Source organism: Rana temporaria, chromosome 7, assembly GCF_905171775.1.
Source record: "Rana temporaria chromosome 7, aRanTem1.1, whole genome shotgun sequence".
NCBI lineage: Eukaryota > Metazoa > Chordata > Amphibia > Anura > Ranidae > Rana > Rana temporaria.
Window position 1 is genome coordinate 52,075,322 of NC_053495.1, and position 20,951 is coordinate 52,096,272.

The 20,951-nt window shown below is 41.9% G+C and overlaps 1 protein-coding gene across 10 annotated transcripts in view; it reads right to left on the reverse strand.

The window, feature by feature from the left end:
* Positions 1-20,951, reverse strand: part of IQSEC1 (IQ motif and Sec7 domain ArfGEF 1) — a 439,647-nt gene that overhangs the window by 200,674 nt on the left and 218,022 nt on the right. For 2 of the 10 annotated variants that reach the window (XM_040359366.1, XM_040359362.1), the window contains exon 1: positions 5,771-6,011. The exons of 7 other annotated variants lie outside the window; for them this stretch is intronic. In XM_040359366.1, coding sequence (XP_040215300.1) covers positions 5,771-5,793 — 23 coding nt within the window. In that variant the 5' untranslated portion in view covers positions 5,794-6,011. Of the gene's footprint in view, positions 1-5,010; positions 5,107-5,770; positions 6,012-20,951 lie in introns of those variants that run through there. One more of the 10 variants, XM_040359368.1, reaches the window with a different exon arrangement.

Below are 20,951 nucleotides of genomic sequence, written 5' to 3' on the forward strand. Positions count from 1 at the left end.
AAAAGTTTTTACTTTTCAGTGACAACTGACACTTTGGATAGATGTCATATTACATTCTGCAGTGTCGGGTCAGGAAGAAAAGATAAATCTCTCCAATGAAACACAAAAAAAAAAAAAACTGTCAGGGATTTAAAAATGTCCTACTTTATCCAAAACAAAAAATAAACTTTTGGCTAGAGTCATATTTCAAATGCAAAAGCTGTAGAAAGAAGAATGCCATTGTTGACCTAATTCTGAAAATTCTAGATGCTTGGGTGGCTCTGGCACTCGATATGCAGCAAGAAAAGTTTGAACCGATCTAACGCTAGGTTCATACCTATGCATATGGCTGCGGGTATCGCAGTGATCCCCGCACCCACAACTACCCACAGTGGAAACACGCTGCTCTGAGAAAACATGTGGAAATACCATTCATTCTGAATGGCACCGCCACGCATGTAAAAAGGCAGAGCGTTTGCAGGTAATACCATGTTCAAAATGACCATGCGATATTTGAAAAAGGTACATGCATCTTTTTCTGTGGAAACGTAGGCACGGCAGTCCATTCATTTAAACGCAGGCCGCAAAACCTCTGAGGTGTAAACCTAGCGTAACTACAGTATTTGTTCCAGATTGGTGACTCAATGCTTTAAAGCCATTGAAACGGCAATGCCAGCCAGGTGGCTAGACTTTTCAAAAGGACAGTTTGGCAGTGGTAGGTTGCTTGTTTGAGGGTTCTTTTAAGACTTATGCTGCGTACACACGATCATTTTTCGGCATGAAAAAATTTGAACATGCTGCATTTTTAAACAACGTTTTAAACTATGTCGTTTTTCAAGTTGTAAAAAATGATCGTGTGTGGGCTAAAACGACATTAAAAACCCACGCATGCTCAGAAGCAAGTTATGAGACGGGAGCGCTCGTTCTGGTAAAACTACCATTCGTAATGGAGTAAGTACATTCATCACGCTGTAACAGACAGAAAGGCGCGAATCGTCTTTTACTAACACAGAATCAGCTAAAGCAGCCTCAAGGGTGGCGTCATCCGCATGGAACTTCCCCTTTATAGTGCCATCGTACGTATTGTACGTCACCGCGCTTTGCTAGAGCATTTTGTTGGTGTGTGGGCAACGTCGTCTTAATGATGAAGTTGGAAAAACTTTGTTTTTTCTACATGCCGAAAAACTTCGTTTTTTTTTCATGCCGAAAAATGATTGCGTGTACGCGGCATTAGTGTCATTAAAGTGTTACTAAACCCACAACAGTAAAATCAGTCTGTATATACAGTAAAGCGTGCTTGTTATACTCACTGTGGAACCTAAGGGGTTAACTATCTGCATTGTGTAAAAAGGCTGCTTGATCTTGTATGCACAGACCCTCCTCTTCTTCCACTGACTCCAGAAAATGTCCGAATAAGACAGAGACTTTGGAGTCAGGCTGCACATGCTCAGTCTGGTGTGTGTTGCTACAGAGGTTTTTTTTTTTTTGGGGGAAACTGCAGGTGATCAGCACAGGGCCAATCAGCACTGTCCAGACAGGGGTCAGGGGTCCTGGATCCTAATAGGACAGCCAGCGCAGTATGAAAACTCCTCCTACAAGCTTCAACAGGAACTGATAGGAGTCACAAGAATGCCATATACTGCTAATGAGAAAAAGTATGTAGCAGTTTATATCTTATAAAATAATTGCATTTCCATGTTATGTGTACTGTGGGAGACCAGATATAGTGAATGCAGGGTCCTGGGTTTAGTAACACTGAAAATGCAAACATTTTTTGTGTGCCAATTTATTTACAGTTATGACCTCTACCTATGGTCTGAACCTTTCCATCCTTAATTATTTATTTTTGGTATCTTGTTGATCCTGTTATTTTCATGGACCTCCCTTCCTAACCTTATAGCAGCTGATCTTCTGCCACTTGCACTGAGCATGCTGTGTTCTTTCCCTGCAGTGGATCTATTCATTTCCTCCTTCCTATTCAAGCCGCACCACGTGACTTTTTACATCAGTTTGTAGGTGGCTCCAACTAGACAGTGACTGCAATAGCATCCATCAACGCTGGGTGTCCACTGGAAAAAAAAAAAGAAAGAAAACCTCATGCAGTGACATCTGCAGGATCTATCACAGGTTTCCTGTTTGCTCTGCCCACCTACTGCACAGTGCGGGTGGTACAAGTGAAACATCGCCACATGACCAGGTTGTACAAGGAATAAAAGAGGTATTTGGAAACGGTATTCTAATATTTACGACATACTGTTGTTTATACTACTATATCCCCATATAATACATATGAAATATTGGCTTTTCATTTATTGCCATTGTAAAGCAGAACTAAAGTTCCACCATAACTCATTGTGAGCAGGCAGGCTTTTTCTTGCAGAAGAGACATGTAATGCCTCTTCTGTAATAAACTAGACCTACCTGCCTGATAAGAATGTAAGCTCAGCTGCACATGCTTATAGCAACCGGCCGGATCTTGTGTTCTAGGATGACTAGCTACTGCACAGGAGTGACGCCATCTTGCACCAGCCAATGAAGAGGCCTGAAAACTGGCACACAAGAAAAGATTCTGGCACTGGAGAGCATTGGAAAGGTAAGTATCTCTGCCTTTAGTTCTGCTTTAAGGATAATGTGGTATTCCACATCTCACTAGCCATGAAGCTATTGCTGAACTAAAACTATTTTGTACACTGAGTGTAGACTGCACTAAAAGCACTCAATGTGCTACCTGCTATTCACCTATTGGACACATTTACAGATCTCAGGCCCTGTACACATGGCCGGGAATCCCGTCAGGAAAAAAACATAGGTTTTCCTGACAGGATTCCTGGCAAGCTTTTCTTGCAAAGCCGTGCATACCGACGGCCATTCAAAAGAACCGCCGTTCTTTTAAATGGCAAGAACGCAGCGCCGTCATCGACTACGATGAGCCGGCGCTCGTCACATTCCATGCCGTCGCCGCCATCTTGCTACACCCCACACTAAACTTGTATGCTACCTACCGCGCATGCGTCAAACTCTTATTGAGCATGCACGGGTTTACCTGGGACAGGTAAGCATACAGACGACCGGTTTTCTTGTCAGGAAACACTCTGCCGGGAATCCCGACGAGAAAATAGAGAGCAGGGTTCTCTATTTTCCCATCGGGATTTTCGACTGTTTTCCTGACGGGAAAACTGCTAGGGAGCATACACATGGCCGGGATTCCCGGCCAAATGCTCTCGGTCGTGTGTATGAGGCTTCACACATTCTTCTTCAATACAGCAGTAAGTTTGAATAAATAAAAAATATCACAATCATTAGCACCTCCAAAGAACTACTTTAAACTAGTTACTAGAGGGCTTGTTAATAAGATCAGGTGGCAATATGCCAGAAGGGATCACCGTCATGATGTACGCTGCATTGCTGCTACTAATTAGAACAACGTAAATCTTAGGCCATGGTATAGTAACAGAGCTAGACAGCAGAAACAACCCTTTATTGCATTAGAACACAGGTATTATTATTAAGGCCTTTTCCACACTACTTTGCCCTTCTGTCTACCAAAATGTGAAAAAGCTAACAGAAGACCTGCTTAGTTTTGCTTCAGAGAATGTTGGAGCCCCACAGGTGTCAGTCACATTACATTACATTATTTGTGCTGAATTGGAGGATTCAGAGTTGGTCTGGCATAAGGCTCTGGTTAAATGACTGTCAACTGTGGGGTGGGATCCCAAAGCAGTGGTATCTGCTACAAAGGTTCTTTCAATTCTAGAAATTATGGTAATGCAGCGGAGCTCTAATTGGACAATAGATCCAGTTTAAAGTTTGGGTTACCTCTAGTGGTCATGCTCATAGATTTTGGTCACGTGATCACCCACTGTAAGACTGCAGAGTAATGAAAAGATATGCATTTCAGGAACTTTGTTCTATCACTTTTTAAAAGCATGATAATGTACTGGAACTAATACTGAAAAACAGATCCACTTCAGTGTATGAGTAACCTTGCCTCCAGTTGTTGTGTTTATTGTACAATACAACATTTTTGAGTTCTTTTCACTATATAGTGAACTAAACTCAACGAATGCTGTTCATCAGAAGGCAGTAGGGCATGTGTGCCTTTGAACATCCTTATACATTGTTTGATTATTTTTCATAGGGTCCAGTAAACCCAGGAAGGAGTCCAGGTTGCTTACATCCACCAAGTGGGTAACTATTGGCCTTATTAAGTAAACTAATTTAACAAGAACCCACCACAAAGCCACTGTATATATGTGGTTATCATGTAGCATTTCTTTTGACCTTTGCACGATCCATAAGTTAAGACTGCAAACATCTACAATTGAAAGAGCTTGTCATATACGGGTCAGTGTTTAACAAAATGTTTTGCTGCTTAGGCCCCTTCCCGACCCCTCAACATTTGAAGGGGCCTCTATAGACAATCTAGAACAGAATACACAGTGTGAGACTTATATATCTACTGGATCATCCTTCCTTTAAAAACCTAGTAATACATGTTTGCAAATGAGCTGCCACTACTAGCACCACTACAGTCTTATCAATTAAACATATCCATACTGTTTGCTGTAGAGTGCCAACTAGTTATTAAACTACATCTTTAACATTTGTTTTAAACATGCACTGCTAGAAAGACAATGTCCTTTTCTTACATCAGCATATCACATTCTACAAACATACACAGTGTATATATACGTATATGTAATAACTTAAAGTAGGACATTTTGGACCATTTTCTGCAAACCCATCGTTCAAAGGGCCTGTGATGTTTGATTCAAAGAACCAAAATGCCTAATTAATATTTCAACAGGCCAGACACATCTGAAGACATCACAGACTAGACAGATCCCTACAATGGCACCACAACCAGCCCGACAAGGGTTAATGAAGAACAATACTCTGCATTCACACAGATGAGCCTTCTCCATGACATGCAAAACGGCAGACATTGCAGACGATCGCTGCTGCTAAACTGCTCGGTTAAATCATTATGTCTCCTGCGGCACCGTACCCTGCACTGCATCAGTCACCTACCTCTGATTGCATCTGTGGAAAACCTGGTGAAGGAGAAAGACAATCGGCTTTCCAGGTAAAGCATTGCCTGTGTCACTTTGCAGTGGATATTCCGTAGTGACACAGGAAACACAAAGCACTTCTGCTTGAATAGGAGGATGCAGCTAAGTCAGTCCCTCATTGTCGAACAACATGCAAGCTATATCATACTGTAGTGATCAGCACATTTACCTAACATTGTGGCGAAGGGCTGGACCATATAGCTTCCTCTGTTCAATAGCCTGTCCACTAAAACCGGGGCGATTCGCAGTCTCAGTGGTGATTGCAGACATTAAGAAAACCTTATTGCAAGGTCAAAGGGCTCTTCATCCTTACAAGACACATTCCGGGGCTTAAGCGATTGAAGCTGAACTGTACATAACAGATGATGCAGCATGTGACTTAATGGAATTAAATGAGTCTTTGCTTCACGAGGATGGTTACTTAATGGAATTAAACTGCTCGCTGTGTCTCAAGTGTTTACAAAACCCAATCTAGATGCATCAAAGGATTTCATTTCAGAAAAATGTATAGAAAACCGTGACTGCTGTAGACATTGATATGTTCACAAATGTAGGCAGATATTAATTAATCAAAGTCTTATGTCCCAGAGCTTCTTACAAATCAAAGACAAGGACAAGTCTTGGATTACTACAAACCAAGGACGAACACCATAACAGTGAATGCAGGCCATAAATGATCATAATATTCCACAGCTAAAGTAAAACTCATTTACACTTACAGAGAATCTCCATACATCCACATTCCACGGTAATAGACATCTGTGCTCTTTAAATTTGAAAAATCCTATTAAATATGCACCAGAATGATATGATACTTGTGCCCTCAAGCCGTGATTCCCTGTGAATTTTCTCAATGCGTCGTATAAGATGCCAAATTTAGCGAGGTGTCTGAAATCTTCCTAGAGAAACCTATGTTTATATACAGTACAGTGGGGAGAGGTGTACACATCAGGCATTCCATATGTGTCATCAGCCAGGACTTCCTTAAAACTGGTTTTACTACACAAGAAATTAACTCCTGCAACTCTGCCAGGCGTGACAAAAGTCGTTTTACATTCAAAACAGCTGTCAAACAGTGAGAACTTCCTCACTATACTTGTCAGAGTCTGCAGATGCAGAGAACTAAAGATACTTAGAAACTGGGATCTATAGCCTATGTAACACCTAATGTTTGTTTACATCGTGCCAAGTAGATAAAGCGGTAGTAAACTGTCAGGAGAAAATAAATGTTCCACTGGCAAGGTAAAGGCATAATCAGGGCCAAATTCAAATTGTCAAGAGGTGGGCGTGTTTTATGTAAATAAAATATGACCCCACGTAAATGAAGTTTCTCACGAATGGCGCATGCGCCAGCCGTGAACGTATCCCAGTGCGCATGCTCCTAATCACGTCGCAAATAGTCAATGCTTTCGACTTGAACGTAATTTACTCAAAGCCCTATTTGCGAAAGACTTATGCAAACGATGTAAACGACGCAAAATTCGGCGCTGTCCCGACGTCCATACTTAACATTGGTTACTCCTCATATAGCAGGAGTAACCTTACGCCGGAAAAAGCCTTACGTAAATTACGTAAAAAAATCCGCCGGGCAAACGTACGTTTCTGAATCGGCGTATCTAGCTCATTTGCATATTCTACGCCAAAAACAACGGAAGCGCCACCTAGCGGTCAGCGTATAGATGCACCCTAAGATAAGATGGCGTAGGAGACTTATGCCGCTTGTATCTTAGCCTAATTTAAGCGTATCTGGTTTCCAGAATACGCTTAAATTTACAACGGCGTAGATTCAGAGTTACGACGGCATATCTACTGATACGCCGGCGTAACTGTCTCTGAATCTAGCCCTATGTGTGCATGGACACATAGGAGAACATGCTGGAGAAGTTACTGGCTGCAAAAAAAAAACGCCTGAAGCCAAAACCATCAGCTGTAAAAACATCCAGTGTGCATGGGGCCTAAAAAAGTAGAACAGTCTAAAAACATTTTTTTCAGTTCTTCATTAGGGTGCAACTGTGGCCAGGTGGACTTTCAACTATTCATATAAAGTATATGTACATCTATCTAGCCTGTTTGCTAAACCTCCCAGGCACCAAACCTTTTAAATGAATCTACTGCAGAATATCCACACATAGCAACACAGACATACCTCCCAACATTTTGAGATGGGAATGAGGGACACCTACTAACAAACGTATGTAGGCATAAGAAATACCCCCTGCCATGCCCCTTGTAAAGGAGAATTAACCAAAAAAAGTTAAATAAATCCACAAGGGTTTTTTTTTTCACCACTACTATTCTTTTATATTGGCTTTTAAAATTTACAAATGCAACGATTTAGAAATTGGATGAAAGGTTTAGCACTGGGAAACACTTTTTGAAAGATAAAGAGTGTATTTATATACAACTATATACATCAAACCAAAATGAAGGACAAATGAGGGGGAAAAGGAACATTGCTCCAAATCAGGGACAGTTGGAGGTTCAGCTGGAGGACAGATGTGTATTGATGCTTGTGCTGCGGTGTAACTTCCTTTTGCTTCTTGCGTCACCAATCATATAAACTTCTAAGGCAGGAATAAATCTGAGCTGTAACTTCTCTTATTGTCCTTTTTGTCATATTCAGTCTGCTGTGTGTGTGAAGGGCAGAAAGTTGCAGTATCACTTGCAAGTATGTTTTAGGAACATCGGGTTACAGACAAAAGTGAGTGGGATGAGCTGATGTAGTACAGCAATGTCTAAGCAACAAAAAGAATGATTGCACACCCAGTATCTTTGCTTTCTGTAGACACCTTAAAGAATAACTGGAGACAAAACATTTTTTGTTTTGTTTTAGAGATCGGTTACAACTCCGGTTAGGTCTTTATTGCTGTTTATTGGACAAGACTTTGACAAATTTTATTGGCTAGACAAATAGGCAGTAACTACAAAACTACAGCTCTTGTGAGATATTCCCAGTCTGCAGTGGTCCAAGGAAGGAAAAATCAATGAACTAGCAACAGGGGCTCATTGATGCACATGGCGTCTCCCGCTGACAGCCCCCCCCCCCCCAGCTCTCCAAGACCCTTATGCAGCTGAGAATGGAAGTTATGTGATCACTTAAAAAAAAACGTAAAATGTATTAATCATTTGTGTATACACACACATACAAATGTATTGCCTTGCATTTTTATTTTAAACTGAATGGGTCATTTTACAAGATGAGGGTTCACATATACTTTAACTGCGGGCAGAGGGCAAATGTGCACTGTCCAGTACCCACTGTCAATCTGTATACAAGGCTGACAGCTGCTGTGGCTGGATGATGCACCTAGCAGTCCAAATATTTAGGACACTATGGGGTTGGGGCAAATGCTCGGAATGCCTAATTCTTGCATTCCGGGCATTCATTCCTGGGCCCATACTGACCTAAATGTTTATACTACTACGAGCACCGTCCTGCCACAGCAGCTGTCAGAGTGACAGTGGGGCTGGGCGGTGAACCTGTGCCGTTTGCTCGCAGCGACATGCTGTAGCTAAATGCCAAGGCCCAGATTCACAAAGGAGATACGACGGCGTATCTCCAGATACGCCGTCGTATCTCTGAATTGTGCCGTCGTATCTATGAGCCTGAAAACGACGTAAAAAAATGCGCCGGCGGGGCGTACGTTTCTGAATTGCCGTATCTACCTAATTAGCATATTCCTTGCGTAAACATACGGAAGCGCCACCTAGCGGCCAGCCTGAAATTGCAGCCTAAGATACGACAGTGTAAGACACTTACACCTGTCGGATCTTAGGGATATCTATGCGTAACCGATGCTCTGAATCAGGCGCAAAGATACGACCGACCCCACTCAGAGATACGACGGCGTATCAGGAGATACGCCGTCGTATCTCTTTTCTGAATCCGGCCCAGTATCTTTAAAGAAAACATATCCACTTTAAAAACGTTTAAAAGTAAAAGGTATTGCCTAAGAGCAGACGTTGTACACTGCCTGATAATAGATTTATTGGCAACTAAAGATTCCTTTGTGATCTGCTCCGATTTAGTTTTACTTGGTTACTGGCATTTTACCTAGTTATAGTTAAAGCGGAACAAAACTCTTTCAATTTAGAAGACGACTGGGAGAACATGTACTAGCCATTTAAACACTTGGGGCCAGATCCACAAAGAATTGCCTATCTTTAGCCAGGCGTAGTGTATCTCAGATACACTACGCCGTCGTAACTTATAGCGGCAGGTTCCTTATCCAGAAAGAATTTGCGCCCTAAGTTACGGCGCCGTAGTGTAAATGTGTCGGCGTAAGCGAGCGTACGTTTGAGAATCGGTGTATCTAGCTAATTTGCATACTCTACGCGGAAATCAACGGGAGCGCCACCTAGCGGCCAGCGTAAATATGCACCTATGATCCGATGGCGTACTAAGACGTACGTCGGTCGGATCTACCCCACATTCAGACGTATCATGTTTTGTGGATACAAAACAAAGATACCACGGCGCATCGTAGAACTTACGCGGTGTATCAATAGATACGCTGCCGTAAGTTCATTGTGGATCTGGCCCTTGGTCTCTTCCAGGGATAGATTGATCCATTTTATATGTATCTATAGAATCTACCTCGCCCTGGCCAGATTGGCAAGAATGTATCCATCTAGCTCCGCTGAATGCTGGTGGTGTGTTTACGTCCCTGCTAATTTCAACCAAATATTCTGGCAATGTTCGTTGGTTGAAAGCTTTTGGTCAGAAGTGGCAAAATGTATTACGAAAGTCCTGGTAATTCCGATGACTGCTGCTGTATCTGCTTGGCTTGGTGGAGGGGGTGATTCCGACCAACGCGCATAGAACCCTACTTGATTTATGCCCGCAAGGCAAATATTTCACACTGGAAGAAACCCATAGCCCCTACAATTCCTTTATGTAAAGGCTTGGTAAATTCTATGATTCCCTATTATAAAGCCACATACCTGTCTCAGGGCTGCCAGAATTTTTTTGACAATGTCTGGCAGGCATAGTTGTACTCTCCCTCTCCCTCCACTGACTTCTACTGTTAGTTAACTCCTCTACTTTGACAAAGGTTGAATACCCTACATAGAGAGATCATTGGCAAGTGTGTCAGATCACCGAAGGCCTTCTTTCTGCCTGCATGTAATCTTGTATCGTCTGTATTTTCCGGTACTGCTGTGATTACTTTGACGAGGAAGGGTCACACAAATCCATTTGCCACCCATCACTGTCTGCTGCTAAGCACTGTTGCAGGTATTAAATGGTCCTCATGCCAAAGAAGTGGACTTGCATTAAGGGAGGAGAGTAGGGGGTGAGTGATGATTGTTTTTTTTTCTTGTTTTGATGTTTAGTTTTTCTTTTGAAGATTGGTTTTCCCTAAGGCCCCTTTCACACTTCCGGACCGTATGTCCGCTTTTTCATCCATCCGTGTGCGGATGAAAAAGGGACATACATTGGTCCTTATGAGATCGTGGGTGTCAGCGAATGAATATCCGCTGACACCCGATCTCGCCCGCCTTTGCATTCCTCCGATTCTGCAGACGTAGGAAAACCCTATTTTCCTTTTGTCTGCAGATCGGATCGGATGAACGCAGACAGGCGGTCTGTGTTCATCCGATCCCACCATAGGGGAGAGCGGAGAAAAGACAGGGCGGTCCCTGCACAGTGTGCGGGGACCGCCCTGTCATCTGCCGGCTCAGCGGGGATCAACGGAGCGATCCCCGCTGAGCAAACGGAGGTTAATTACTGATCCGCCCCGTGTGAAAGGGCCCTAAGGCTCGGGTATAAGCTACAATGGTGTTAGGCTGGGCTCTGCGTGGCCTATTTCTTTGGTATAGAATATACTACTTGGTTTATGTATACAATGTAGTGCACTTATTTAAGGTGCACTTGTTTGTCATCTTATAATTGTGCAAAAGCTAAATAAATAAAAATCTTTAAAAAAAATATTTTTAAATCCTTATGCTGCTAACATTAGCATTAGTTTCTTCCTGGTTTCTAGCCCATTCACCCCAGGAGTTTTCATCTGGAGGAGGGGCTTTCTCAGCTAAGCACACCCTCTTGCCTGCATGCCTCAGCTAATGGCAGATGGATTCAAGGAAGTATATGCTACATAAATCATCTGTCCTTATTCAAGATGGCCATGGCTAGAAATGTTAGGGGGTGTTTTTCAAAGTCAAAGTGACTACTCAAGAAAATAAAGCATGAACACATGGATGGGGGAGTTTACTTTGGATATTAAGAATGAATTAAAAAGCGGTTTAATTTTTTGGTGCTCAGACACAGTTTACTTCTGCTTTAAATCGTACAGGGGCACAAACAATTCCTTTCTGGGTAATAAGAGTAATAGTAGGCATCCTTTGGTGTCTGCTCCTAGGCAGGACTATTACTTTTACAAGTTTAACATGGAGCTTAGGTTCACTTTAAAGAGAAGCAGTCATCTGCAAACGAGCATTTACAATTTGATGGACTAGGGCTGGAGGGGTTAAGAAATTTGTTAAAGGCTGCACCAGGGTTTGACAAATTTGCTTGGAATCTAGGAGCCAGCTAAAAAAGTTAGGAGCCATAAAACGCACCCTGTCCCGACGAGCTTGCGCGCAGAAGCGAACACATACCTGAGCAGCGCCTGCATATGTAAACGATGTTCAAACCACAAATGTGAGGTATCGCCGCGATTGGTAGAGCGAGAGCAATAATTCTAGCCCTAGACCTCCTCTGTAACTGAAAACATGCAACCTGTAGATTTTTTTAAACGTCGCCTATGAAGATTTTAAAGGGTAAAAGTTTGTCTGCATTCCACGAGCGGACGCAATTTATAAGCGTGACATGTTAGGTATGAATTTACTCGGCGTAACATTATCTTTCATAATATTAAAAAAAAGGGGGATAACTTTACTGTTGTCTTATTTTTTAATTAAAAAAAAGTGTAATTTTTTCCCAAAAAAGTGCGCTTGTAAGAGCGCTGCGCAAATACGGCGTGACAGAAAGTATTGCAACGATCACCATTTTATTCTCTAGGGTGTTAGGATAAAAAACATATATAATGTTTGGGGGTTCTAATTAGAGGGAAGAAGATGGCAGTGAAAATAGTGAAAAATTACATTAGAATTGCTGTTTAACTTGTAATGCTTAACTTGTAATACCAACGGCCACCACCACATGGCGCCAGCTCACACAAGGAAGAGCTGCGGACTTTAAAAAAAAAAATGTTTTTTTTTGTGTTTTTTTTGCCCACCTTCCAAGCCAAGTCGCCAGAAGGCTATTTCTAGTCGCCATGGCGACCTGGCGACCGGGATTTGTCGAGCCTTGGGCTGCACTTTACTTACATTATAAGTGCATATCTATGGTTGCCACAACTCCTGATGGTTGATGTATGACTATACCTTCAAGCTGTAATGCGCATTCTGAAGAGGGGTCTCTGAGATTTCATTATAGATTCCTAGTGAAATAAAATGCCATAAAAAGGCTCACACTATCATATTTTTTATTTACACTACATAGATGGAGATGGTGTCATGTCATAACCCTACCTGACATCTTCTCAATCACATTTTCTGTTCTCAGCCTCACAGTGTAAGGTTTCCAAGCTTCAAAATCTATGCAGCTAAATAATAACTCTCTCTGGCAGTGCCAAAAACAAAGAAAAGTCTTGACTCAGCAAACAAACTAACTTAAATGAAAATATTAAATGCTGCTCTTAATTGCATGTATTGTAGCTTGCTCAGCATCACAGAGAAACGGTGCACTCAGAGCAAATGAGACGCTGATTTTCCACTAAGACTTGCACAGCAAAAAATCGTCACACACAAGAGAAAACAAAAGCAGCACAAAAACATTTTTTTACATTAAAGGAAACCTGCACTGTGGGCTGCTGTCATGGACTGTGAACACCTTCTGGCTGTCTTGTCAATCTAGTGGCTTCAGCATTTTTATACCACTAACCCAAGACAAGGATGTACAGCCATGGCCAAAAGTTTTGAGAATGATACAAATACTAATTTTCACAAAGTCTGCTGCCTCAGTTTTTGAGATGGGAAATTGCATATACTCCAGAATGTTATGAAGAGTGATCAGACGAATTGCAATTAATTGCAAAGTTCCTCTTTGCCATGAAAATTAACTTAATCCCATAAAAAAAAATTCCAAGTCCAGCAAGCGCCAGGACCGTCTCCTAAAGAGGATTCAGCTGTGGGATCGCAGTGCCACCAGTGCAGATCTTGCTCAGGAATGGCAGCAGGCAGGTGTGAGTACATCGGCATGCACAGTGAGGCGAAGACTTTTGGAAGATGGCCTGGTGTCAAGAAGGGCAGCAAAGAAGCCACTTCTCTCCAAAAACAAACATCAGGGAGAGATTGATCTTCTGCAGAAAATATGGTGAATGGACTGCTGAGGACTGGGGCAAAGTCATATTCTCCGATGAAGCCTCATTCCGATTGTTTGGGGCATCAGGAAAAAGGCTTGTCCGGAGAAGAAAAGGTGAGCACTACCATCAGTCCTGTGTCATGCCAACAGTAAAGCGTCCTGAGACCATTCATGTGTGGGGTTGCTTCTCATCCAAGGGAGTGGGCTCACTCACAATTTTGCCCAAAAACACAGCCATGAATAAAAAATGGTACCAAAATACCCTCCAACAGCAACTTCTTCCAACAACAGTTTGGTGAAGAACAATGCATTTTCCAGCACGATGGAGCACCGTGCCATAAGGCAAAAGTGATAACTAAGTACCTCGGGGACCAAAACGTTGACATTTTGGGTCCATGGCCTGGAAACTCCCCAGATCTTAATCCCATTGAGAACTTGTGGTCAATCCTCAAGAGGCGGGTGGACAAACAAAAACCCACTAATTCTGACAAGCTCCAAGAAGTGATTATGAAAGAATTGGTTGCGATCAGTCAGGAATTGGGCCAGAAGTTGATTGAGAGCATGCCCAGTCGAATTGCAGAGGTCCTGAAAAAGAAGGGCCAACACTGCAAATACTGACTCTTTGCATAAATGTCATGTAATTGTTGATAAAAGCCTTTGAAACATATGAAGTGCGTGTAATTATATTTCACTACATCACAGAAACAACTGAAACAAAGATCTAAAAGCAGTTAATCAGCAAACTTTGTGAAAACTAATATTTGTGTCATTCTCAAAACTTTTGGCCACAACTGTAGATAAGTCTCACTACATGCTTGTTCCTGAAAGCATTGAAGTCAAAGACAGCCAGGCAAATTGCTTTTTCAGGATTAATCTTGCATTGATAGCACCAAAATTTTACTAACTGTAGGTTAGTTCACATGGACATACGGTATCAGAGCTTACCAAACACCTCATGTGTTTATCAATCGTTGATGTATGTTTGTAAGCGCATACAAGTTTATTTTGACATCTGTCAGAAGCTAGGTACATTATCTGTTGCCTCCAGGATTTTGCAATCATCATCATAAGTCTATGTAGCACTTCCCAAATGCTAATCAACATCAGAAGCTTCTTAAAGTGTTTAAAAAGTATTGTTGTTGGCTTCTACTAACAGCTAGGGGGATGTGTCTACAGCAGCCTCTCTCAACCTTTTTAAAGGGGTTGTAAAGGTACAATTTTTTCCCCTAAATAGCTTCCTTTACCTTAGTGCAGTCCTCCTATACTTACCTCATCCTTCCATTTTGCTTTTAAATGTCCTTATTTCCTCTAAGAAATCCTCACTTCCTGTTCTTCTGTACCTTTACAACCCCTTTAACTTGGAGGAACCCTTAATTAAACGTCTCAGGGAACCTCGGCTAATAATGGTTATATCTACAGATTATAAAACATTAGTCTAAGTAGTAAGTAGTAGATCTAACAAAAAAATTTAGAAACGTAACATATTTTGTGTATTTGACGCTCAGTGCTGCTCTATATGACAATAATATTTTTAGTAATTATACTAAAATTAAGCAAATATTATTAAAATAAAGAAAAGAAATCCAGACAGTAAAAATGCTAGTGCTCCCTAACAGGGCTGGTCAGTCAAAAAGTAACCCTTTTACAGTGATAATCAATGGACACATGCCCCCTTACTAAAGATGGGTAAGGATGGGCTCAGGCATGTTCGCAGCTCCACATGCCCGAGCCTGCCAGGAAGCATACACTACGCATCGCTCATCACAAGCAGTGAGACATTTCCTGATCTGTGGCTGCAGAGATCGGAAATGCCTCACTGCCTGTGATTAGCGATGTGCAGTGTCAGCTTCCTGGCGAGCTCAAGCATGGGGAGCTGCGAACAAGCCCGAGTTCACCCTTACCCCTTACTGGTGGTCAGTGAAGGGCTCTAGCACACTAGTGGTGAGTGGGAAGAATACTCCTTTTATTTGCAGTCGATGGGAAAATCCCCCCTTACAGATAACTGAAATGGCCATAGATGTCAGCAGTAGCTTATCTGAGAGGCACAAAATGCCCATTGCTCAAGAAACCCCTAACCTCTGAAGGAACCCCAGGGTTCTACAAAAATCTGGTTGAATAAGCCTGGTCTACACCTAATCATCAACTGAACATTGTTCCAAGTATCCACATCAATGCACGGTGACGCAATGCAAGCACTTATCTCAAAGTTTATGCTTGCACATTTAGGCAAAATATCTTGGAAACAGATCAATAACGATGGCTGAAGACTTCGAACATGGAAGAAGACCAGGTGCAGTTGGAAGCGTCAGCCATGGAGTAATGTACAGACACTGCAGTACTGGAAGGGAACATATTACAGGGTAAATGTGCCATATTGTGCCAATAAGCAGTACATACTTGCGCATTGTGGCAAAATGCCAACAAGTTAGAATTTATATCTTGTGGGTTACTTCTGTTTTAAACCTCTTGTGACAACCAAAAGTGTCAGTAAACCTGTCACCACACATTACATTTAGCAGATAGGCCTTTTTCCTTCTGTACTGTCACCTAATAGCGGCACTGGCAGGTCAAAAGGATGGATGTAATTGAAACCTTTCTTGGCATATATCTTGAAAAGATCACTTTAGCGAGTTAGTGATATCTGCACTAATGACAGCTGCTAAATTTTCACTGTTTACTAAAACATCTCAGTCTGTAGCTGGCATTCTACATGGCATGGCGGGTGGGCAGCATTGACTGGACATATATTCAGCCCCAAACAGTGTTGCAATTCTCCACAATAAATTTGAGATGGATGACAAATCTTAACAAAAGCAGCTCATTCCATCCATGTAATGAAAGCATTCACTACACATTTTTCTACAATTTACAGACCATGACTACATTGGAAAGGTGTTTACAGATAAAAGAGAATGTTGTCTCCGGGAGCCAATGCATGAAAACATTTTGGGAGCCATCAGTACACATCTCCTTATACATTATGACAGACAATACAAATCTGAAGCTTGTTTAAAGTATTTTAGACTGTGGCTTTCAAACTGGCAAGGCAGAAATATGTGCGATTTACATGGCATCATCATATCAGTCATATTGGTGGAGGGAACAGTGTCACTTACAATCAACCAACAACCACACTCCACCATAAGTCTTATTAAAAAATAAGAAATAATCAGAGAGCCTGTCATCAATATTCACCTGTAATAACCTCTTAAAAAAATGCCAAAATATTGCAGCATTATCTCTCAAATTACTTGATTGTTTACTATTTACTTGTATTCTTTTGCCGCGTACACGCGACCGTTTTTAATGTCATGGAAAAAAAACGTAATTTTTCTCGACGTGATTCTTGTCAAGCCTGCCTTGCATACACACGATTGTGGAAAAAAAATGCTCAAGCAAAGTGCAGTGATGTACAATGGCACTATAAAGGGGAAGTTCCATTCAGATGGCACCACCCTTTGGGCTGCTTTTGCTGATTTCATGTTACCGCGTGTTAGTAAAAGTTTGGTGAGAGACAATTCGCGCTTTTCAGTCTTCGTGCTTTTCAGTCTGTTACAGTGTGACGCTATCTCCTGTTTTACCAGAACGAGTGCTCCCGTCTCATAACTTGCTTCTGAGCACAACGAGAAAAATGATACCGTGAAAAACGTCGAAAAAAATAAAGCATATTCTAAATTTTAAATGCCCATTTTTCATGTCGTGAAAAATGCTCTGGAGCCTACACACGACCGCTTTTAACGACCAATTTAAAAAATTGCATTTTTCACGTCATGAAAAACGGTCGTGTGTACGTGGCTTTTCTCTTCCTGTATGAGGATGCACGTTGGGCTTTACTATCCGAAGCTTAGTGCAGCCACTCAAAAACCCATAAGACAAGTACAAACATGAAAAAAAGCAAAAGCTTTTGGTAATTGGCAGCTCTATATTTCACCAACAATCTGACTAACGTGTCAGTTTTCAGTTTTGAGCTCAGTCAGGAGACATGTTGGTCTCGATGGGCGCTCTGCAGCCTGACACTCAAGAAAATTTCTGCTCAAACTGGGAGACTGACTAAATAAAAACACACACGCCTATTCTTGGAAGACAAGGCTACATAATGAAAAAATCTGAATATCCACTCTTGAATTTTTAGAGTCCGTTCTTGACTGCTTATCTTTTGTCCCATTCACATTTGCATAAGTCGGTGCAATGCAGGTATAGTACATTAGAAAAAAAGTCCTGCCTGTTGCATTTTTTATGTGTTTTCCAGAAAAACAAGTGTTACATGGAGTTCAAATGGTAAAATGTGCATGTAACAGGCTCCTACCATGCTCAAAGTACATACAAATCCCCCACCCTAAAAAAAATGGCAATACAAACAGCACCTTTAACAATCTAAACAAGATAAAGAATATTTTTTTTCATTTGCTGCCCTAGATAACACCATGTTTGTCTATTGCTTTAGCCAGCTGTCTCTTCTTAGCTCATTCTTTGCTGCGTCAGTCTCATAAACACTGCTTTGTCATATTTTTAGACTGATATGGAAATGTGGCGCTCATGTGACTGACAAGTAGAAAATACTTTGATGTTGAGCCTGTAACTGAGCCTTGGACTCCAGTTTGATCATTTTTGGGCCCTGTGTATGGATTATCTAAATTACATCATCAAGCTGAATCATCTCATGACTCATGCATAACACACATCCATGGAAACATGCAATTTCATTTTCTCCGACTGACGGCAGCTAAAATGCCATTTAAATAAAGGCAATTTAGTCTCATGTGAATTTGTATAATACTGTAATTAAATATGTTTAACTGTTCCATTACATCCTAATGGGCAAGAAATGCATCATGCTGTTAAGCCACAAGTCTTTCATTAAACAGCAAAATGATTTTCATTCTTTACAAGTGTCACAAATAACGTAATATTACCATTAGCTCCATGATGTTATGACGGGGGTCAAATATGCTCTCTGTATGTGAAAATAATTGAGGGCTATTAATAGCATTTTGGAAATTAAATATGCCAGTCACAAAATGTGTTATTCATTTACATACTGTATAATGTAGTCTGCATACATGAATCCATAATGCTGCAATATACTGGCAGCAATTTCCAACACTGATTGCAGCACAAAGGCCCAGAAGGCAAGGTGAATATCTCATCTCAAGCTGCAGTCAGCAGGGGGCAGCAGAGAGCCAAAGCTTTTATGGTGTTCTCTCTGGAGATGTAGTTAATCAGTGTTTGGTCAGTGAAACAACACTATCATAAACTTTGCTGGGCAACCACCACTTGCAGTATAACCTGGCACACTGCTTTAATTGTTCAGCTTATTAATACAGTATTTCTACACAACAAAGAACAAAAATGTGCACAATGGCTTTATCTTGTGGATCAGCATGATTATATGTTTTGTCTTGTGGGGCTTCTTTAGGTAAAATTTCATGTATTACTGCACTGTTGAGGTCAGGAAGTAGGGGCAGCAAGAGTGGGACACTGGCACCGTTTACCAGATTGGGACATTTGCATTGATTGTTTTTTTTTTTTTCCTCCAAATCTTTTATTATATGTTTTCTTGACCATTATCTTTAGGAGGAACTCCAGGCTCCTTCAGACAAAAATAAAAGTCAGCAGCTACAAATACTCTAACTGCTGACTTTTTATATTTAAAAATTTACTTGTACTGGAATTTAGTGGTATCTTCACCCCAGTCAATTTTTAGTCGGCTCCCGGGTGCTGCCACCTCCATTTCGTGTAAGGGGAACCAGCAGGCTCCCTACTGTGCATGCACTTTGTGAATGGTCCCGGAGGTGGGGAGGAGGATGGGGTCTGAACTGGGAGTGGGAGCGGGTACCTGTCAAAACCAGGTACCCGCCCCCCCCCCCCAAAAAAAATCCCAAATGTGGCAGCAGAGGGGCGAGGAGGAAGCAAATAAGCGGAGCTTCTTCTTTTGGGTGGAGCTCCGCTTTAATCAAGGAAGCCATCCTCCGAAAAAGTTTCCTTACTAAGCCCTGGTTCACACAAGTGCCACTTTTAAGTTCAGATAAGTGGGATCCATTTTCACATAGCATTTGGTTAGAGCAGGCGTCTCCAAACTTTCTAAACAAAGGGCAAGTTTACTGTCTTTCAGACTTTCGGGGAGTCTTCCGTGTTGTCTCGCTGTATCCCGGGCGCATGCACGGGATACGTGGCGCAATGCGATTGGCTGTAGGTGGTTCCATTGGAATCAGCACAGCGGGACAGCTGGGGGATTACTGGGGCGATCAGCATTATAGCGGGGGACAGACTTTGATCGCTTTGTGCTATTGCCTGCCCATGGAGTCCTCGCTTGTGTACATTTAGGAGCAGTTGTGGGTAAGTGATTTATCCACTCGTTTTGCTCCTTTTAATATTGCTGGTTCCCATATGGAGAGAGGGGAGGGGGAGGAGGAAGTTGGGGTGGGTGTGTTTTTATGTTAATTTTTCACATGGTTTCATTGTCTTCACTGTCTCATATATATCACTGTGTTGTATTAAGTCTGCATCACTTGCCTGACGAAGAGGTCCTGTTCGACTTCAAAACGTTGCTTTTTTTGTGATCGTTTCTATGCAATAAAAAATGTTTGGACGTTTTTTAAAACGATCCTTGGTGTGCTGGCGAATATATCTACATGAATGCATCCATAGACGTATAAAGGGGGTGGGTAATAATACTCTCACCACGTTTGCGGTTACAGTCTTCCTTTCAGTTCAAGAGGCTCCCCTCCAGCCTCTTCTCCGCTATGCTTTGGTGGTCACAGGTCCGCTGACATTATCAAAATTGAATGCAGATACCATAGCCCTGCAATGGACATAAGGACTTTGGGGGGAGATTCTACTGCCGGGGGAGATTGTACTGCCAGGGCATAGGGGAGTAGTGGGGAGGGTTAGCTGCTGGGGAAGGGGAGGCTTGGGTAAGTAAAACCGCTTTTACATGAGCAGGCATTTAAAGTGAAGGCCCATGGCAAAGGAGCAGTTTTCCTTTACCTGAATATAGGCTTCAAGATTCAATACACACAAGTGATGGGTATTTTTTAATACATGTCAAATGAGATTGGAAAATTACAGTCATAAAAAAAAAAACGAAATTCTTACGCTTATGTAAAACTTTGTGAATTGAGCCTATAGAACAGGGGTCTCCAAACTTTTTAAACAAAGGGCCAGTTTAGTGTCCTTCGGACTTTGCGGGGGGCCCAACTGTGGCCGGTGTGACTAGAAAATGTTCGGCATCAGTGGGAGTAAACATTGCCCCATCATTAGTTTTAACATTTTTTGGTTTTAGCAGGATGAATAGTGTCCCATGGTTGGTATTAATGGAAGGAATAGTGCCCCATCAATGGTGTCAGTGGGAGGAATAGTGCACCATGGTTGGTAACAATGGAAGCAATAGTATCCCTTTAACAGTGTCAGTGGGAGGAATAGTGCCCCACTGTTTGTCTCAGCAGGAGGAGTAGTGCCCCATCGATGGTGTCAGTGGGAGAAATAGTTTCCCATTAATGGTGTCAGTGTGAGAAATGGTGCCTCATCCTTGGTGTCAGTTGGAGGAATAACGTCCC